General features: G+C 36.7%; 1 protein-coding gene and 1 pseudogene across 1 annotated transcript in view; both read right to left on the reverse strand.

Annotated features, from left to right (window-relative positions):
- MROH9 (maestro heat like repeat family member 9) overlaps window positions 1-21,515 on the reverse strand; it is a 152,029-nt gene that overhangs the window by 12,715 nt on the left and 117,799 nt on the right. Inside the window, exons 11-16 of the mRNA XM_055324332.1 lie at window positions 20,684-20,849; window positions 19,398-19,540; window positions 18,232-18,369; window positions 16,592-16,712; window positions 8,943-9,084; window positions 6,382-6,554 (exon numbers count right to left, since the gene is read on the reverse strand). Coding sequence (XP_055180307.1) covers window positions 6,382-6,554; window positions 8,943-9,084; window positions 16,592-16,712; window positions 18,232-18,369; window positions 19,398-19,540; window positions 20,684-20,849 — 883 coding nt within the window. The remainder of the gene's footprint in view (window positions 1-6,381; window positions 6,555-8,942; window positions 9,085-16,591; window positions 16,713-18,231; window positions 18,370-19,397; window positions 19,541-20,683; window positions 20,850-21,515) is intronic.
- On the reverse strand, window positions 3,620-4,829 carry LOC129508851 (spermine synthase-like; annotated as a pseudogene).

The following is a 21,515-nucleotide window of genomic DNA, read 5'->3' on the forward strand; positions in this document are numbered from 1 at the left end:
TATCATTGGGCTACAGTAAGATATGCTAACCATCGAAAGCCTATCTGGACTAGTGGAAAGAGCTTTAAAGTGCCCCACACCTGCTGAAATCCCAGTTTCATCCCTCAAAGATTGAGTTAAGCTTGAGCAAGTTATTATTTTTCTTTTCTTTTTAATTTTTTCTCATTTGCAATTTTATTATTTAAGATTTTATTTATTTATTTATTCATGAGAGACACACACACACAGAGGCAGAGACATAGCAGAGAGAGAAGCAGGCTCCATGCAGGGAGCCTGATGTGGGATTCCATCCCGGGACTCCAGGATCACAACCTGAGTCTAAGGGAGACGCTCAACCACTGAGCCACCCAGGCATCCCCTCATTTGCAATTTTAATCAAAGTAATGATATGGATAGCAATATTCATAGTTTTTTCATTTCTTTCTTATAAGCACCACATTTTAATATCTAAGTCATCTTTTTGGTAAATATTAAGAACTTTCCTCCAGAACAAAACAATGATATTAATTCCTCCAAACAATCAAATTTGAAGTCTACCAAAACAAAAACAAAAAACACTCCCCCCTACAAAAAAAGTATTGAAAAGCACATTCTAGGGGTTCAGTGCAAATATTTAATTAAATAATAATTAAAATAATTAAATAAATAAACAAATAAATAATTTTATTTTATTTATTATTTTTTTACATGAAAATACCAACGTTTATTCATATAAATATAAACACATTTATAAACACATTTATTTTCAAACAAAACAGTAACAAATAATTTTTCCCTGCTTTTAAGTTCTCATTCTTCAGTATATCCTGGTTTCCTTTTTCCCATTAGCCCACCACAGGCTTGTTAGATTTTACACACAATGAACATCATATATCTTCATATGGAGACAATATGGTAATGATTCACACATTTATGAGTGATACCTTTACTTCAAGACTCACTCTTTTTTCTCAGCCATAATTTTCTGTCAGCTGGAAGCAGCACACTGGTTTGCCCAAGAAATCTCTTATATGTGATAGTTCCAGGCCTAAGGGACAACCTCAAACTCTTTCTTCATGTGACCTTAAATCAGGCTCAAAGACCCATCTACAAATATGGACTTAGCAGATGTACCTTGTTTTATGTGACTAATGAAATACCTTTAAATTACAATGGAAATAAAATATCAGTAATTCTTATCAAGTGAAGAGTGGTCTTCATTAAAAATGAGTGCTCCAACTGTCTGACCTTACTACTTTGAAGTTAAGATCTTTGATAAAGTCACTGCTTCACTGATTACAAATCATCTGGTCAAAGTCACCAATGACTTTTGCTCTTTGGCTTTCAAAATGAGGCACATTATCAAGTGGTCTCATTTTTACAAAATTTATCTTATAGACAAATGCATTTTCCATGCCTTGGTCTCTGCTACTTTGACAGCCTCACTCTATGCTTTCATATATTAAAACACTTAGGCTTTTTCTTCAGAATGTGTATTCTGATGTCGGATCAGGGATGAACTCCGACTATATGCCTTCCCACATTTACTACATTCATATGGTTTCTCTGAAGAATGACTTCTCTGATGCCGAATAAGATCCGAGCCACTGCTAAATGCCTTACCACATTCATTACATTCATATGGTTTCTCTCCAGTATGACTTCTTTCATGTAGAATAAGGGATGTGCGTTGACTAAAGGCCTTCCCACATGTTTTGCACATATATGGTTTTTCTCCAGTGTGAATTCTTTCATGTTGGGCAAGGTGTGCACTCTGGCTGAAGGCCTTCCCACATTGATCACATTCATAGGGTCTGTCTTCAGTATGAATTCTCTTATGTCGAGTAAGAGATATTCGATGACTAAAGGCTTTTCCACATTCCTCACACTGATAGGGTTTTTCTCCAGTGTGAATTCTCTGATGTTCAATAAGAAATGACTGACGGCCAAAAACTTTACTACATTTATTGCATTTGAAGGGTTTCTCTTCAGAATGAATATTCTGATGTATTTTAAGGTTGGCAGTTCCAGAAAACATCTTCCCACATTCCTTACATTCAAACAATTTCTTTTTCCTTGTATGAACTTTCTGATGTAGAATAAGGGATGAATGCCGATTACAAACCTTCTCACATTTACTGCATCTATACAGTTTCTCTCCATTATGAATTCTTAGATGTAGAATTAGAGTTGAAAGCCGCCTGAAGACCTTCTCACATTTATCACATTTGTAGGGTTTCTTTGACATGTGACATCTCTGATGAAGCATAATGGATGAAATCCTATTAAAGGATTTTCCACATTCTCTGCATTTATAAGGATTCTCTAAATGATAAATTTTCTGCTGTGGACTCAGACTTATAGCCTTCTTACTTTCATGGGTTTTCTCTCCACTATGAATTCTTTTATGTATAACAAGGGCTGATTTCTTATTGAAGCCTCTCCCACATTTATTGCATTTGTGTATTTTATTTCCACTGTGAATTTTCTTATGTAGTAAAAGGGATGACATCCGAATGAAGTCTTTCCCACACTTTCCACACTGGTGGATGTTCTCAACAAAATTAATTTTCTGGCCCACAGTGAGAGGTGGGCACCAACTCAAAGGCTTCCCACAGTCTAAAGTTTCCTTTCCATTATGAACTTTCCCATGTAGAATAAGAGATGTTCTTTGAATGAAGCTTTCTCCACATTTATCACATTCATAGCTTTTTCTTCCATTGTGAATTTTCTGATGAAGAATGAGGGATGAGATCTGCCTGAAAGCTTTTCTAAAACTGCTGCATTCATAAGGCTTCTTTCCAGTATGAGATTTCTGATGAAGTTGAAGGGATAAACTCTGACCAAAGGTTTTCCCACAGTCACTACATTTTAAAGATTTCTTCCCTGAATGCACCTTCTTGGGTTTTATCAGGACTGAACTTTTCTTGCAGCTTCTCTTTCCTGTGGGAATGTTTTGTGATGCAGAAACTTGTTTCTGATAGATAGATGAAAGTTTCTGATAGATACTTTGCCCAGATTTGATGCCCAGATTTGGAGGTAACTTCTTGGTCTCACATTTAAACCCTGAGTCCAAGCCCCGGCGTTTCCTCACTGGCTCCACCACCCAAGGTGCTTTCCCTTTCTCCAATAAGGTGATCACATTTGGGCTCCGAAAGGAAAGTCCGAGAGAGACTAGGTTCTGGTAGTTCTCCAACATGACATCTTCATACAGATCCTTCTGAATGGGGCTCAGCCATTCCCACTCCTCCTGGGAGAAGTAGATGGCCAAATCCCCAAATGTCACTGGCACCTTGGACTTGGACTTCCCTCGTGCAGCAGGCATCCTTTCCTCCCCCTTGAGAGTCCAAACTTGAAGAAGGGCAGAGTGCTGAGAAGGTGGGGCGGATCACCAGTTGTTCTAAAAGGATGTAACTCAGGGATGGCCAAATAAAGTACGTGGGAAGGGGCTCCGAGCCTCCACTCTTTGAGGACCCCTGCTTATTCACCAGCCTGGAAGCTCTCTCCAAATAAATAATTTTAAAAAAAGGAAAATTTGAAGGAATTCACAATCAATTGCCTGACTCATTTTGATGTCACGTACAGCATATGAAGGTCTGGAAGGCTATTTGTAGCACACATAATTCAGGAATACTGGTCTTTAAGGTTTAGCTTTTTTCCAAACAGTGTAAAATACCCACAAGTCTAAGTTTGAAGTAACATATAGGAACTCCTTAGAGAATTTCACAGGACAATACAGATGCCTGCTCTGTTCTTCATAGAGTGGCAGGGCTTCCCTCAAACTGACAGCCTCTGTAAAATATTTCCCATCTTGTTTCAGTACTTTCACTGAGAGGTCAAGTATCAGTCTGAGAAACTGTGGGATCTTCTCCTGAAGATATGGGGATTGGAACGGTTGTCAAATCATTAATCACATAGTCAAAGTCTCTCCCTTCTTTGGTTTTTCTCTTGGATACTGGAATACAGTTTTCTATTAGAATCTAAGAGCAATCTCCTTTAAGATTGTGTAAGACATCACCACATGTTTTCTTTTTTCCATTTGTTTTTATTGAAGTTCGATTTCCCAACATATGGTATAACACCCAGTGCTTATCCCATCAAGTGCCCACCTCATTGCCCATCACCCAGTTACCCCAAAGCCCTGCCAACCTCTCCTTCCTCAACCCTTTGTTCCTTTCCCAGTTAGGAGTCTCCCATGGTTTGTCTCCCTCTCTAATTTTTCCCACTCATGTACTTCTTACATTGATCCTTCTGAGCAATCTCTACCATAGTGACCATCTTTGGTTTTGGTTTGACTATTTCATCTAATATGCCCCATTTCTGCCCCCCGGGAATCAGTGCCTCTTTGCCACTTTAGTCTTTTCCCACTGCCCAGATGGCCTGGGTATACCCAAATCACTCTCTGCCAGAGTAACATCCCCACTAAGGATGAGGAGATTTCCAAATTGCTTCAATCGTAGGATTCTAATGTTTTCATAAGGAGATTCTCCATCATACACCACTTCATCTATGTCTTATTCAACCAGGTGACCATCAGTGGTGGGCCAGAATCTCTAGATCGCTGCTCCTCGAACCGCTTCACCCGTCCACTACTGTCTTGACTCAATTCTTTCATTCTTTCTTCTGTGTTTTCAAAAGACTTGGTGATAACTCTGAAGGTCTGACAGTATCAATCCTTGTAGGTAAATTCTCAAATTAGTAAAGCTGCCATTTTTGTTTATGTAGGTCTCTAAATAACTGTGGTCTTGCCAGGTGTATACTGACTCCGTCATACCTTACTCCTGGAAAATGGACTGGCGGCCTTTTGGAATGGTTTCACCATCAGCTTTAGTGTAGAGCTTGAAGTCCATCGTGTATGCGGTGCTAGTGCTCTAGGGTGGCAAAGTCCTTTGTGGCGCCTGAGGGAGGCCGCTGCCAGAGACTGGAGGCTGCATGTCTATCATTTGTTTTTCTTTTCATATGAAAAAAACACAGTATTATAGTTTCATTAATAGCCTAATATTTTTCAAACACTCTACCTCCAAGGAATGACTTAAGGTAAATTGATATTTGGTAATTTTCTCTTCTCTCTGATTTTGTTTCTTTTCATTTGGTGTGGTTTGATTATTTATTGAGTTTAGTTTATGTTTTCTTTCCCCTAAGTGATTTCCTTTTGAAAATAATTTTTTACATGGATATTCTAACTACTTCTTAGCTGTATGAACTTGGCCAAATATTCACTTCTCTTTGCTTCATTTTCTTTGTATGTAAACTGGATGATAGTAATAGACTTGTTTAGAGAATTATGTGAGATAGTGCATGTAAGTTCCTTAGAATAGTGACTAGTCCTTAGTAAATGCTCAATAAATCCAGCCACCATTATTATTACTATTATCATTACATCCTTTTGAAAATAATTCTTACCATTAAATTATTTCTTTCTATAGCTTAATAATATTGTGCCCCTCTTCAATGAATTCTGAATAATTAAGTACCTACAAATTTGGGGAAAATAATTTGGTATAAAATAATTCTCTGATTCACAAACAATTCACTATAGAATTCTTTAAAAATAAATATTCCTGGGCAGCCCCAGTAGCTTAGCAGTTTAGTGCCACCTTTAGCCCAGGGTGTGATCCTGGAGTCTCAGCATCAAGTCCCTCGTCAGGCTCCCTGCATGCAGCCTGCTTCTTCCTCAGCCTGTGTCTCTGCCTCTCTCTCTCTCTCTCTGTCTCTCATGAATAAATGAATAAAATCCTTTAAAAAAATAAATAAATATTCCATATGGCATACCAAAGTGTCTTTGCTTATTAAAATATGTTACTATCAGCCAACATTTCTGGAATACATTCACCATATAAAACATGTGTTCAAAATCCACAACTTTTTGATGAAAGACCTTTTAATTCGAGTTTTATAGGATAATAACAAACACTTTGGGGGCATTACACAAGTCATCTCTAATGCCCATAATATAATATAACTGCTACTCTATTTTATAGGTGGGAAGACTGAAGCAGTAAGAAACTGAATCACTTGCTTTAGATTTTGCAGCTAAGAGGAGCCAGAATAGGGATTTGAACCCAGGCAGTCCAGATCTAGGGTTAGGTAAATTTAGCCCCTAAGCTACAATTCCCCTTTCACCCAAAGAGAGAGGCTACTCTTTGATTCTCCTTTCTCATGGACAAACTTTTCTAGGTTCTCATAGAATAGTTATGTGTGTGTGTGTGTGTGTGCATATGTGTATAAATATATAGACAGTACTTATTTGACTAATATTGCCTCTGGAGAAGAAATGGTAGCTCTGAACAAAATAACTATCCTCTGTTGATTTATTCTGAAATGTAGTATCATTGCTTCAGCTGGGGCTTCAGATTAACTATAAAACTTAATAATTTTACATATCTAATTGTAGTAACTCACATGATCCATCAGAGGATAGTAGCTGGAAGCAATTCTAGTAGACAAAGAGGAATAGGTAACCTTGTTCAGTTTTCCTAAAAGTTTTCGAAGGGTGAGTAAGGCCCAAATTATAACAGTCTTGTCTTTTGAAAGGAAGGCATCTAAGATGGCTATTAATAAGCTGCGGACATTTTCTACCTATATATAAAAGAGGAAAATAGTTGGATTTTGGAATGAGGAAACTTGAGGTAGCAGTTGGCACACACACGTCTGAGTTTGGGCAGCGTGCAGTTTTGTGCTCGGCTTCTCTCTCAGAAATCAATTGTCAAGAATTTTGTAAGCTGATTGTTAGAACAGACTGACTTATAGAGAACAAACCAATGGCTGCCAGAGGGGAGGTGGGTGGGGGATGGGTGAAACAGGTGAAGGGGATTAAGAGTTGGCTTATCTTGAGGAGCCTTGAGGAATATATAGAATTGTTGAGTCACTACATGGTATGCCTGAAACTAATATAACACTTTAGGTTAACTACACTGGAGTTAAAATGAAAAAGTCACCATTAAAAATAAGTTTTAGAAGTCTAGAAAGAAATAAAACAAAGTAATAAATATTCAAAACTTGTCAGTTCCTATTTCTTTTGCTCCATTTTACTCTTATATACCCTTGTGGTTATTTACATGTATTATATCTGTATCGCAAGAATAGTACATAGTAATGCACTACCATGAATCTCTCCCCAGTTCTATGTTTAATGATGTCCCTTTGATAGCTTGAAACCAGCCATGATGAGAATACACCAGAGCAATTAGTATTATTTCCAGACAGCTAGGTGTTAAGCATTCACCAGCACACCACAAGCAGTATAATCTCTAAACCAGGTGTTGGTGACTTGTGTGAACTTGAGAGCCAGGTCATGGCAGTCAATTGCAGATCAGAGACAACAGAATATAAAGCAAGGTGAAAAGGAGACACCAAAGAAGAGAAGAAAAGGATGGAAAGAAAAGAAGTAAAAGAAATAAACAAATACTATTTGCCAAAATAGTAGCCAGAGGCCTTCTGTCTGGCTGAAAATTTGTTTTTACCAATAGATAGTATGTGACCTCAACCCAGATCACTGTTGCTCTTTTACTCTCCTAAGTAAACTTGACACAGAATCTTCTTTCAGTTGTTAATGACATTGGGAAGAACACTAGACAATGCAATAAATAACTCTTATTACTAAAAGAATGTACACTGACTTCTGTGATTTATTTAAAGCAAGCGGACAATGGCTCATTTCATTCTAAATGCAAAATGGGTGCCCAGTGATAGGCTTTGAGCTTTCAGAAACAATGCTTAATAGATAAACAAGGATTTATTATTAAATTTATTAATTCAACAATGATTGGAATCAGCATAACTCCATTATGTAAATTATGCTGGGACAGGTGAAATAGGTGATGGGGATTAAGGAGGGCACTAGTGATGAGCATGTGTGATGTATGAAAGTGTTGAATCACTAAATTAGTTTCACCTGAAACTAATATTACACTGTATGCTAATTAATTGGACTTTAAATCAAAGGTTTTAAAAAAAGAATTTATTAGAGAATTATAAAACATGCTTAGATTCAGTCTTCTTGGAAGTCAAGAAGTATTCACATCACTCACTAGGCAAGAGAGTAAGACAGTGGTTCTCAAGTTTGAATATTAGAATCACCTGAAGGACTTTCAAAAACACAAGTTGGTGGGCCCCATCTCCATGATTTCTGATTCCACAGACCTGGGGTAGGTTCTGACAATTTATATTTCTAGCAAGTTTCTGGGAGATGCTAATACTGCTGGTTCAAGTATCATAGACAGAGAACTATTGATCTAAAGTATTGTATAAGCAAATGCTCATAGTGGGTGTGGCGCTGAGAAAGATGGGATTGCCAAATCAGAATATTCAGCAGAATTTGACTTGAGCTGATAAAGGAGACAAATGTGAATATGTTTGAGCAGAGGAGGAACATGCTCTGAGTGGAAGAAAAAGCTTGAGCAAGTGCTCTGGGATAGGAATTAATGTGTCAGATGTGTATGTTGGAGGGGAAATTAACTTATGTGTGTTGTTTAGACTCTAAGCAGAGTTTGTGTAGGGCAATGGTGGTCCGTTCCAGGGGCAATGAATGATTTTCTAGGAAGAATATAAACACACAGTGATTAATCTACTGAATCTACTTACCACACCTTTCATTCAACCAGTTTTCTTTCTTTTTTTTTTTAAGATTTTATTTATTTATTCATGAGAATACACAGAGAGGAGAGAGAGAGAGAGAGAGGCAGAGACACAGGCAGAGGAAGAAGCAGGCTCCATGCAGGGGGCCTGACATGGGACTCCATCCCAGTCTCCAGGATCACGCCCTGGGCTGAAGGCAGCACTAAACCGCTGAGCCACCTGGGCTGCCCTTCAACCAGTTTTTTTATTGATAAAACATCAGGATTTGTAATTGTTTTAGCCTTAGAGAAACTGAGAAATATCAATGTTTTAACAGTAAGGATCTTGAGCACTATCAAATCTCAGATTGCCTTTGATGTGATGGCATTCACAAATCACACACTCACGTGCCTTATTGATAACTGGCGCCATACTGGCAATTTTCTTAAGGCTCAGCTTGCTAACTGCAGGATTGGGATCATTGACCCAGTTTCTGAAGAGAACCAAAAATTCTTCTGGGAATGGGTCTTTGAAGAAGTTATTCAGAAGCTGAAAGAAGAGAGTCAATATGTTTATAAGCAGAGTAAAGGCCGATGCACAATTTCTACTTCAGTCATAAAAATTATATGTATCATACCCATATTTCCTGTATTCTCTGGAAGGAGAAGTAGCAGTCATAATAGGAAATACATGCATATATATCTGTATATATCTACAGTTGACCCTTGAACAACACAAGGTTTGAACTGCATGGGTCTACTTATATGAGGATATTTTATACCACAATATTGTAAATGTATTACTCTTCCTCTGATTTTTTAAAGTAACATTTTCTTTTCTCTAGCTTACTTTGTTGTAAGAATACAATATATAATACATGTAACATACAGAATATGTGTTTATGTTGTTAGTAGTTAGGCTTTTGGGGAGTTAAAAGTTATATGAGGATTTTTGGTGGCATGGGAGTCAGTACCCCAACTCCTATTGTTAGCAGTTAAGTATATACTTAAAAATTGTTTTTTTTCTCTCCATTGCTGGAAACTTAGTGACTCAATTTAAATTACCTCCTTCTCCCAGAGTATAGTTGGGTGGGTGAGTTCCTTGGCAGTGAATGTTTATGTACTAGAAGGCTATGCCTACTATGGGCCAGGCATTATGCTAGTAAATGGGAATATAGTAGTAAGCAAAACAGTCCCAATCCATAATCTTGTGGGGTTTATAGACTAGCAAGAAAGACTGATACTATACAATGATTCTATACTATACTATACTAATGAAAAGAGAGTTGCTAATTGTGATTGGTACTAGGCAGGGCAGATGGGCCATGATGTGGAGGCCAGGTTATGGAGTTTTAGTCTTTCACAGCTAATACTCAAAATGAAGATGTGGTTACTATGAGCTTTTTATGAATCTAGTAACTAGCAGCCAAAATATACATATTTTTAAAATGTCTTAGAAACACAAGTGAAAGTTTTATAAAAAAAAAGATTTCAATAATTTAAAATATCATGAAGACAGAACAAGTACACAGAAAAATAGAGAGCAAGGAAGCAAAAGTGAGAGGGGAGGACAAATCATATATCCTTTTCAACATTCCAAACAACTTTCACAAAAATTAATCAATAAGTTCCCTAAAGTTATCTTTAGAGAAGATCATAAAAAGATTTTTTTGAAATCAAAAAAGGATTTTGATCAAAGATAAAAAAATCAATAACTTCCCTAAAGCAAATAATTTAAAAAGCACCTTTAAAATATCATGGTGTTGGGAAGCCCGAGTAGCTCAGCGGTTTAGCACCGCCTTCAGCCCAGGGTGTGATCCTGGAGTTCTGGGATTGAGTCCTGCATTGGGCTCCCTGCATCGAGCCTGCTTCTCCCTCTGCCTCTCTCTCTCTGTGTGTCTGTCATGAATAAATAAATGAAATCTTAAAAAAAAAAAAAATCATGGTGTATATAATAAAAGAAGAAACCAAAAAGAAAATTTAAGTGGAAAAAGGAAAGTCTATAAGCCCTAACTTAAGAGAATTCTCCTCTATTTTGTAGATCAAAATTATAAACCACAGAGGAAATCAAACATACAAAAAAAATTACTGCAGAACAATAAAAATAAAATAGATGTTTACACTGTGGTTAGAAGTAAATGCATAACTTGACTTTATTTAAAAGTAAATGTTAAAAATGAATAAATTATTTATTTCCTGAAATTGCAAGAAATAAAACATCATAAGAAATGAGATCATGTTAAAGAAAATTGGTATAAAAAATAATAAAAGTAGAAACAGAGGTTATATAAAAAAAAAAAAAGAAAGAAACAGAGGTTATGGACTTGGGAAACAGAAAAAACATGGAATTTATAAGTCTAATGCCTGTGCTTAGAAAAAGAAAAGCATGCAAATAGACCAATTTTGATCAACATAATACAAAAAAGTAGAAATAAAATGAGCAGTGAGTAAAAGGGTGTGAAAGAGGTTAAAAAGTTTACAAGAATGTTGGATACTTGTCATTTGGATCTTTTAGGGCTGCTTTTCTATATTACACATGCCAGGACTTTGTCCCAATCATGAGGCAAAGAAAATTAGATAATTGAAATCGATTAGGAACAATGGAAGACTGATCATCATTGCTATGTTATTTCCAAATATTATCAAACTTAGTTTTTTTTGAGTGATCACCACACATCAAAACGTAAAGGCATATTTTCCATTTAGAACTAGTTACTAATCTGTGGGTGATAATTTAGTACTATGTGAATATCCTTTTCCAACAATCTTTTACTCAATGGTTTTAAAATCTGTTGATAATTTTTTTTATTTAGTTATCACACTGGGACTTGCATGGTAGTGTTCCATGTCTAGCCTTCCCTCTATGTTTACTGGCTGGCTTCTGTTTCTTGGTCTCTCTCTCTTCTAGCTCTCCAAATTTGAGTCTCAGCAAGAACTCAAGCATTAAAAATTTTTTTTCCAAACTATTACAATTATTTGCAGTTATCCCTTCTTTTGATACTAAAATTTGGCCAATAGGAGCCCCTTCAACTTGGTTCTCGTGTCCTTTTGACATGACCCATCTATCTCTGAACACCTTTTTGCTTGTGGAAAAACTAGATGGCCTAGGCTTATCTTATATTTTTCTTGCCCTTGAAATGAGCCATTTCTTCAAGGGTACAAGGTTCCTTTTAGCAAGTAATGATATTTGGCAACCATTTAGAAATAAGTATGAGAATGTATTAATTTTTATTGGAATATCGTGCCTTCTTGGCCTTTACTTGAACTAAGAGTTATTTTTTTTTTAGTCATGAGTTATTTTTGACAATGTTGATATATTCAATTCAAATTTAATATATCAGAGTTCATATTAACTTTTTACAGTTTTATGTTTGCCTCATCTTTCTTTTGCTTGGAAAATCTTGGTGCCAATAGTATTAATATATTTGCTTGTCTGCTTTCTGTTATATAAAGCATGCTATAGTCTTAGAATTATGTCATCAATATACAATATCCATAAAACTCCTCAGTAAAAGGGGGGGATTTTTTTGTAGATTTTTTTAATCCTTAGACTATTTTTCACTAAGGATATATATAGTCAAAGCACTATGTTCATAAGCTACTTGATATCCTTCACAAATGTGTGTGTGTGTGTGTTTATATTTGAGGGAGAGACATAGATAGGGAACCATCCAATTCACTGAAAAAAACACTAAGGTCATAAATAAATGGACAAAGGAGAGGTCAAACTATTCACAAAATGGAACTTTAAAGGCTGTGGCAAAAATATACAATTCAGGAAAATAATTTGACCTGAGGTAATGATATGTTATCTATTGTTTTTCATACATCAGGATCATATACCTGGAGAACTCAAGAATTAACAAAAATATTATTATAATTATTATTAGAGCACAAAATGTCCCATTTAAGATAATACAGTTTAATTTTCCTGAACATCCAGCAATAATGAGCTTGAAAATGGAATGAAAAAGACCATATTTGGGGAAACAGTATGGAGATTCCTCAGAAAATTAAAAATAGAAATATCATATGATTCAATAATTCCATTACTGGGCATTTATCTGAAGGAAACAAAAACACTAATTCATTTTTAAAACTTAAATTCAATTAACATATTACTAGTTTCAGAGGTAGAGGTCAGTGATTCATCAGTCTTATATAACACCCAGTGCTCATTACATCACGTGCCCTCCTTTATGTCCTGCCCCCTCCCCCCTCCCCTCCAGTGACCCTCAGTTTGTTTCCTATAATTTAGTTTCTTATGGATTTATTCCTTCTCTGATTTCATCTTGTTTTATTTTGTTCTCTCTTCCACTATGATCCTCTGGTTTCTTTCTTAAATTCCACATGTGAGTGAGATCATATGATAATTGTCTTTCTCTGACTGACTTATTTTGTTTGCATAATACTCTGGTTCCATCTGCACATAGTCGCAAATGTCAAGATTTCATTTTTTGATAGCTGAGTAATATTCCATGTGTACATATATCACACCTTTATCCATTCATCTGTCAATTGACATCTGGGCTTCCCACAGTTTGGTTATAATGGTCATTGCTGTTATAAATATTGGGGTGCAGGTGCCCCTTCAGATCACTGCACTTGTATCTTTGGGGTAAATACCTACCAGTGCAATTCCTGGATCAAAGGATAGTTCTATTTTCAGCTTTTTGAGGAACCTCCATACTGTTTTCCAAGGTGGCAGCACCAGCTTGCATTCCCACCAATACATGTACCCTTGTTCATAGCAGCATTATTTATAATTGCCAAGATAAGGAAGCAACCCAAGTACTCATCTACAGTTGAAAAGGTAAAGAAATTGTGGTATGCATGTACAGTGGAATATTATTCAGCCATAAAAAGATAAGATCATGTCATTTGCAACAACATGAATGAACCTAGAGGGTATAATGCTGAGTGAAGTCAGACAGAGAAAGACAAATATCATATTTTCACTCATAACTGAAATCTAAAAACCGAAACAAATGAATAAACAAATAAAAAGCAAAATCAGATTCATAAATGCAGAGAACAAATCGATGATTGCCAGAAAGAAGAGGGGTAAAGGGATGGGCAAAGTGGGTAAAGGAGAGCGAGAGTTACAAGCTTCCAATTATGGAATGGATAAGTCATGGAAATAAAAGGTGCAGCACTGGGAATATAGTCAAGGGTATTGTAATAGTGTTGTGCAGTGACAGATGGTAGCTGCACTGTGGTGAGCACAGCATAATGTATGGAGTTGTTGAATCACTATACTGTATACCTATTACTACTGTAATATTGTGTGGGAGCTATCCCAACAAAACAAAACAAACATGAAAACCTATACCAATACTGATACGTAATAAAGATAAATTTGAGAACCCCCCCAAAAGAATACATTTGCAATAACAGTTTAAAATAATAAAAACTAATTAATAATCCCCAAATTAATATGTAACATTTATATGAATATGACAAAATATTAAATTAAAAAAGAAGTGAAAACATAAAAATACAAGACATTCCTGAGAAGCTTATAGCTTTAACTGCAATCATAGTTTCAGTGAAAGGTTTTTTTCTTTTAAACCTGGCAAAATTATTTTAAAATGCGGCTAGGAGGATAAACATGTAGGAAAGACTAAAGGTATTTTGAAGAGAGTTGAGGGAAAGGTGCTTTGCAAGGTATTAACATTTTTTGCAAACTGCAATAATTCAAGTGTGATACTTCCACTGGAATGAAAAAATAAATGGAACCTAACGGTATAATCAAGGGCAGATCCTAGTGTGGGTGTGTGTTTGCATGTTCGTATATGAAACTAATAATAAAGGTAGTGTCACCAGTGGGTAGTGAATTTAAGGCTTACTAATTAAATGATGCTGGGAGAGGAAGTTAATTATTTAATGAAAACTTTAGTTTCAGTGAAAGACTACGGTGTACCTCATGATATAACATGCAAATGTCATAGGAAACAACATTACATGTAAGAATTTATTTAAAAATGTATAAATATGAATGCATTATAAATGAATATTTATCAACTCTTCGGCCATAGTTGATTTTTTAATGCTAAATTTTTATGAAAAAAGATCACATTCCATAAAAAAAATTAAAAGGCAAACAAAAGACTGGGTACTGATTCTCAACAGGCATTATAAACAAAGGTATAATGTACTTAATATCCTTCACAAATTTCTGTATGTGTGTGTGAGAGAGAAAAACACTATAATAAGCAAATGGGCAAAAAAAAGATCAAATTGCTTAGATTATGGAAATCTAATTTATGAATAATTATATTTTTAAAATGTTCAACCTCCCTGAAAATGTAAAAAATTAAGGACAGATCAAATCACCCACAAGACATCACATCTACCTCTCAAACTGAAAGCTCATCAATAGTGGCAAGAGTGCAGTGGGGTGAGTGCTCTTGTGAACTGCATAGGGAGTGCTGGTTGGCTCTACCTTACTGAAATCAGTCTGGCAATAAAAATCCTTAGCCCTGAGAATATTTATGCTCTTTAGTTATTATTTCAGATTCTTGGAATCTATTAGAGCATTAGACTGTATTATCTAAGTGTGGATAGTGTGATATTTCCCTATTAGAGGGAAATAATCTAAAATAATAAAAGAAAGATTTAGGCACAAAGATGTAAACTCTACTGTTACTTATATCAGTAGAAAACTAGAAAAAACACATCTAAATACATGGCATAAGCATCGATAGTACTATGTTGACTATTGCTGGCTAACAAGACTAAACTGAGGTAAAATACATAGGTTGTGTGCTTAGAACATCTAAAGGCCAAGTGAGGGGATCCCTGGGTGGCTCAGCGGTTTGGTGCCTGCCTTTCACCAGGGAGTGATCCTGGAGTCCCAGGATCGAGTCCTGTGTCGGGCTCCAGGCATGGAGCCTACTTCTCCCTCTGCCTGTGTCTCTGCCTCTCTCTCTCTCTATCATGAATAAATAAGTAAAATCTTTAAAAAATATATTAAAAAAATAAAGGCCAAGTGACCTTATGGAGAACTGAGCCATTGAGGATTGCCCAGATGCTCCACTTAGAGAAAGTAGTGGAACAAGGTGGTCATCGCTCAGTTTTTAGAAGGACAGGTATGCCACTCTTCAAGAGCAGGAAGCACTACATTCATGTTAAGAGAGGCAATTAGGGTTCATAAAACATCATCTTTCACAGTAATAATGCCTATGTAAATCTTATGTCCTTTGTAAATTCTTTTGAATGTATCATTTTATGGGAGCAATTATGCACGTCATATTAAGACCTGTTTAATGTTTGTATATAGTTAAAGGGCAATATAATGAAAAAATAGTGCATAACATAATAAAAATAATGAGATTCAAATGGATTAGGCAGGTTTGGAAACATTAGTGACTTGCTAGTGCAGATATTGGTTAAACTAAGTCATGTATCTTTCTGAAAACTCTAGAAGTAAGTAGTGTAGTGAATGGGTCAGTCTTTTATAGTTTATTAGTTGTTTCACTGACTATGATGTTTCAAATTATGCCAAATTTTTTAGAATATTTGGCATGGCACTTTAGATTGATACTTTATGATATATTACCTCTATGGAAAGATTCTTATTTGACTCAGAGAATTTCAACTTATAAAACTTTCTACATTCCTTATGTAAGGAAAAGGACTTCCTCAATTTGCTTGGCTCTAGTATAGCATTCTAATATATGGTGTAATATTCATATAAACATTGCTGTAGTTCTATATCTTAATTTTACTCCATTATTTGGACCATTCCTTTTTCTTCCCCTAGTCTGATATATCATTCAGATCCCAGATGTTACCTATTATCTTTAAGTAAACTTTAGGTATACTTGGAGTATTCCTTGATTTATTTTAACAAGCATGTAGATATACATGAACTGGTATTAAATAATTAGTGTTCGTGCAAATCCACATCCAGGACATGACAAAAGTTATTTTTCACTTTCTCAACTCTTGATAAGAGTTAATATTAAGAGAGGGAGATAAAAGATTGGAGGGTGGACTTAAGTTTGGATAAGGAATGAGAACCTGGTTGTTTGCAGTCTTCCAATAAAACTCACTTCAGTGAAGAATATTACTATGATGACACTGTCTTCTGACCGTCTAGGACCTTCCACTGAGAGCTTGTAGAGATAATGCAAGGTCTCTGGAAACTGTGGGAAGTTATAGTCACTGAGAGTTCTGTAAAGGAGAATAAGGCACTGAATTAGCAAAGAAGATAAAAGATCTTCCTGCATTAGCAGCTGCTAATGGTCGTAAAGAGAGAATCATTATCCTCATATTTTGTACCACCCAGATAAATAGATATTTTCTAATATTCCCTAACTCAAGGTAAACTGTTGCCGCATTCTGATTCTATTCAGACTCCAGACTCTATTATATAGACTTGGATCACTGATTATATCTCTTTCCTTAATATCACTCCTCTCTCCTATCTTTCCTTTCCTGTGCTCCACAACAGAATGCCTTGTAATACCATAAGCTCTTGCCTGACCAAGGAGAGAAAATAAATAGTGCAAAATAAGTATCTTGGCAAACCAAGATGGCTGCATAGATCACCATCATGGTTTTAGACCAAGTCTTTCCTTTGAATGATATAATGGAAAAGAGAGTTTGGGACTATCCTATGTTACTCAGGAGAATTAATGAGTTCTGATTCACTAAGCCACTCTGGGAAATGGCCAGTCTCACAGTTGTCCTGACACGCTGGCCTGGATCAGATGGCTAGTGGCAGGACTGGAAAAGCTGATGTGACAGATTTCATTTTAAGACTCTAGGTTGGTATTTTAAACCAATTCTTCTCAGATTTTAATGTGTGTACAAATTACCCAGGGATCTTGCTAAAGTGCAGATTCTGATTCAGTGGGACTGGAGTGGGCCATGAGATTCTATTTGCCTTCTATTTTTAACTTCTAGATGATGTTGTTACTGCTGGTCTGAGGACCATATTTTAAGTAAGAAGATCCAAAGGTACTAAGGATATTGTGACTCTTAACTAGTGGCCATTTGTGGGGTGCAGATGTACCATACTTTTATAAAATAAGATGTTCCTGAAATCTGTGTGTGTTAGTTGCCACTTGAAATGCATGAGGGGCCCAGAGACCATATAGACTGTACTTTCTGCATTGGTCACAACTTCAAATGGCCTATTATGTTGTCAAGTCTGTGTATCTCGATTCTTCATCAGAAAATCTAATCCCTATAATCAGAAACTTGCCATTTGGTAAGGAGTTAATTAGAAAAACAAACAAACAAATCTTTTCTACTACAAGAAAAATAAAAGTTCTCTTTCAATATACTTTTCAAATTTATTTGTCTCATTGCAAACAGATTTTTATTGAACCTCTTTAAAGCGGGAACACATCTATAACTGTCTGATACCTACAAAGCAGGAATAAGCTAACAGCAGAGGAAAGAAAAAGCAGATTTACCTCTAGTTCTCCATATTTGAAAGAGAAACCTGTTCTTTGGAGGGAGGAAAATTGGGCATCTGTATCAAGTAGGAGGACAAAGAAAGAGAAAACTATCCCAGTAGTAATAAATCCCTAAAATAAGGGAAGAACTAGAAATCAAATGGCAATTCAGATCATTAGAAGAGAGAGGGAAGTTGGAGTGGATATTGACTGTGTTCACACATGGCTCAAGAAAATTGGAGAAGGTGAGACAGACAGTGAACCCCATGCAGAGCCCCTCTTCTTACTTGGCAATAAGATAAACCCCGTGATGGTGAAACAGCACTTGGGAAAACTGGTTCCAGCACTTCTTTTTCTTTAGAGCCATATCCACCTTTTGCAGTCCAGAACAATTCAGCAGAACTCTCAGGGCATCCCGGGCATAGCTAAGGCCCCAAAGAAGAGCAGAGTCACACTTGACAGTGGCCTTTATGTCACTAAGTACGTGAGACCTGCCTTTTCATTTCATCTTGGGCAGGATGCTGGTTTGGGGGAAGGGAATGTTTCAAAGGAAAACAACTTTCAATGCTCTTCATCTTCCCTGGTCAACAATACATAGGATTTAGGGTTCAACTGAAATGGTACCGTGTAAAACCTAAGATTAATCATTGATCAGCTTATTAGTTTATGAGCATAAAGCTTATTAAAAGATGTTAAATGATGTGATAATTTGCTAAAAGTGCCTGCTGCTTTTCTTTTTTGGATGCTTTAAATAAATAGATATATTCTCATCTGTGTGGGATGATTTGATGTGTGTCTACTTGAAAGACAGAGAATGGATTAAATATCTTAATGGTATGGATTGTGCTTTGGAGTTCTGCTCAGCTTAGAAGTCCACCCCTGATGAAGGCAAATAGCAGGCAGTGGGTCCAGATTTCTCCGGAGGACAGCAAAGCTAACTATACTGTTTTGGGTGAAAGGAGAGAGCTGAATCTTGCCTTATGTGGACAGAATGACTGTGTGCCATCTTAAGCCCACAGATTACATCATCAACCACAAAACAACTTTGAAGTTCCCAGAGGACATTTGTAAACATTATTTTAATCTCTCACACACAATTACCCAGAGAAATCACTGTCAGACAGTAGGTGGCAGAGCTAGCATGTGTCTGGCTTTGGATCTAATGCTCCGGCCAGCTCTCTCTCCCCTTGGTAGCCTCCCTCTGGCAAGAATAAACCATGTTCTGTGGGAGTGGTTCTTTGTACGCTCTGCACACACTCAGGGAAGGTCCTAGCTAACTTATTGCTACTTAGGGGTTCTAAAGGCCTTCCACCCTGCAGAGGAAAGAAAACTGTAATAAACGAATGCATTGCATATAATTATAAAGAGTTCCACATGAAGCCAAGGGACTAGAAATAGTTGACAGCTAGAAGCTTATTTCTTATTGAAATTAAAATAACTGATATGATCTCACAACAGCCTGTCCTTAATCATCAGTCTCAGGTCACTGCTGTAGAAGAGTTGAAGCATGAGAGCCATCAAGAGCTGGGGGAAAAATTGGGCCACTGCTCTCTTGTAAGAACTAATAGGCAGCAATGTGCACAGAGCCTGGGATGCCTATAAGAGAAGGAAAAAGAAGTCAATGAAGGAGCCACCTGTCTCTAAACCCTGTCAGTCTTAGTGAAATGGGGAAGGAGGAATTGCAATCCCTTTGCAATTCCTCCTGGAAGGAAGCCTCTACTGTGAATGTGTATTCATTCATTCATTCTGTAACTGTGACTAAGTCCATTTTGAACCAGGAACAGTGCCCAGTATTCTATGGCAATAAGCTCCCAAAGCACTATCAACAACTCTTGGCTGCCAAACCAGTGGGAAGCGAGCTAGTTCTAAAGGACAGTATACATCCCAATGTCCCCTTCATATGTGGCCATGAAGAATAGTCCTACCAATAACCCAGGTCCTCCCTATGCTTGAACAATTCAGGCCAGTGAGATATTTAAGAGGAGGCAGGCTAGATCACTAACAATCATTTGGTCCACTGACCACTTCAACACCCACCCACCACATCAGAGAAACACATCTGACCACCTCACATTTGTGGAACACTACCCATTTTCTTCCTATTATATCTCTGTAAGACTAGAATTTACTTCCAGAAGCAGTGATTTTAGTCCTCAGGAAATATGAAATGGTGGGCACAAATGACATTAGGCCTTCACATACCTATAAAAGTCTATAAGGTCCATCTGGTGGCTACTCTCTGACACCATCTCTGAACTTCCTTCCTTGTTCCATTCTCTTCTTTTGGTTTCCTTGTAGTCGCTGATGTAGCAGGCAAGTTCCCATCATTGCAGAGCTTTTGTCCTTCTCTCTGTCTGGAACTCTCTTGCCCAGATATTTGCAAGGACCACTCCTTTATTCTCTGACTGGATGTTGCCTCAGCAGAGAGGCCTTCCTTGACCAACTTTCCTAAATCCTCCCTGCCACTTCCTTTTCTCCACATCACTTCTCAGCTTTATATCATCTGACACATGACACATTTTTTTTTGTTTGTTTACTGTGTCTTTTACCAGAATGTAAGCTTTCTGATCAGGGTATGGCATATAGTAGGCACTCAATAAGTATGAATGAATGAAAGCAATAAGAATGAATGGATGAAAGCAGAACAGTGTCAAGAAGTATGACTGATTCTGTGGGTAGATAGGGGTTTTCATGATCAGAAAAACACCAGGACAGAGAAACACTCATGGTATTACTTACCGCTACAGGCATCATATTAGTAGTATCTAGGGAGAAACGTCTTCTTTCCATTAGGCTGTCCTGCATTTCTCCAGGCTTTCCTTTCAGTATCAACAAGATTGTCTTCAGCACATGAGGGGCCATCCTTGACTCAGAGCCTGCTGCCTGCCACATCAGTATCAAAGTGCTGCAAACACAGTCCCCGCACCCCCCCGTCCCACATAGTGAGAATCAGGTTATTAATTTCCTACTTATACTGTGTTGTGAATTGGGAAAAGTCTTGATTTTACATGTTTATGTAGCACAGAAATTGCAGACAAGTCTAAACCAAACTGATATGCTCATTTCCAAATAATCCCATTAATCTCTTGTCCTTGAAAACAGAGGAAGAATTTAGATGAGATCTTACAGAAAATACAGTCTGCAAGTCTGCAAGTTCATTTCTTAGCACATTTAAATATCTGTCCAGGTCACTGTCAAGAATGGGTAAGTTTTCTCCATTCCAAGATCTGATCTTCCCACCTTATGACCTTTTTCACCAAGGAATAATAAAATATTTAAAAACTGGTATAGTAATACAGATTAATATATAAATACATATATCAACTTAAAAAAACCAAATAGGTAGAAATACTAAGCAAAAAATTAACTATATAAATTTAAAAATTAGAAAATTAATTTAAATTGAACTCAGATGAGTGGTCCCTTTTGCGAACTGTCACACATTTAATTAGTGACACTGATGTTACTAGAATCCTGGCTTCTCAACCTCCAGTCCCCTAGCTCCTTTCTATATATCTGGCCACTCTTTGGGACTTTTTTTTTTTTTTTTTGTGCTTATCTTAAAAACTGC

The sequence above is a fragment of the Nyctereutes procyonoides genome, unplaced genomic scaffold (assembly GCF_905146905.1).
Source record: "Nyctereutes procyonoides isolate TBG_1078 unplaced genomic scaffold, NYPRO_anot_genome, whole genome shotgun sequence".
Classification (NCBI taxonomy): Eukaryota; Metazoa; Chordata; class Mammalia; order Carnivora; family Canidae; genus Nyctereutes; species Nyctereutes procyonoides.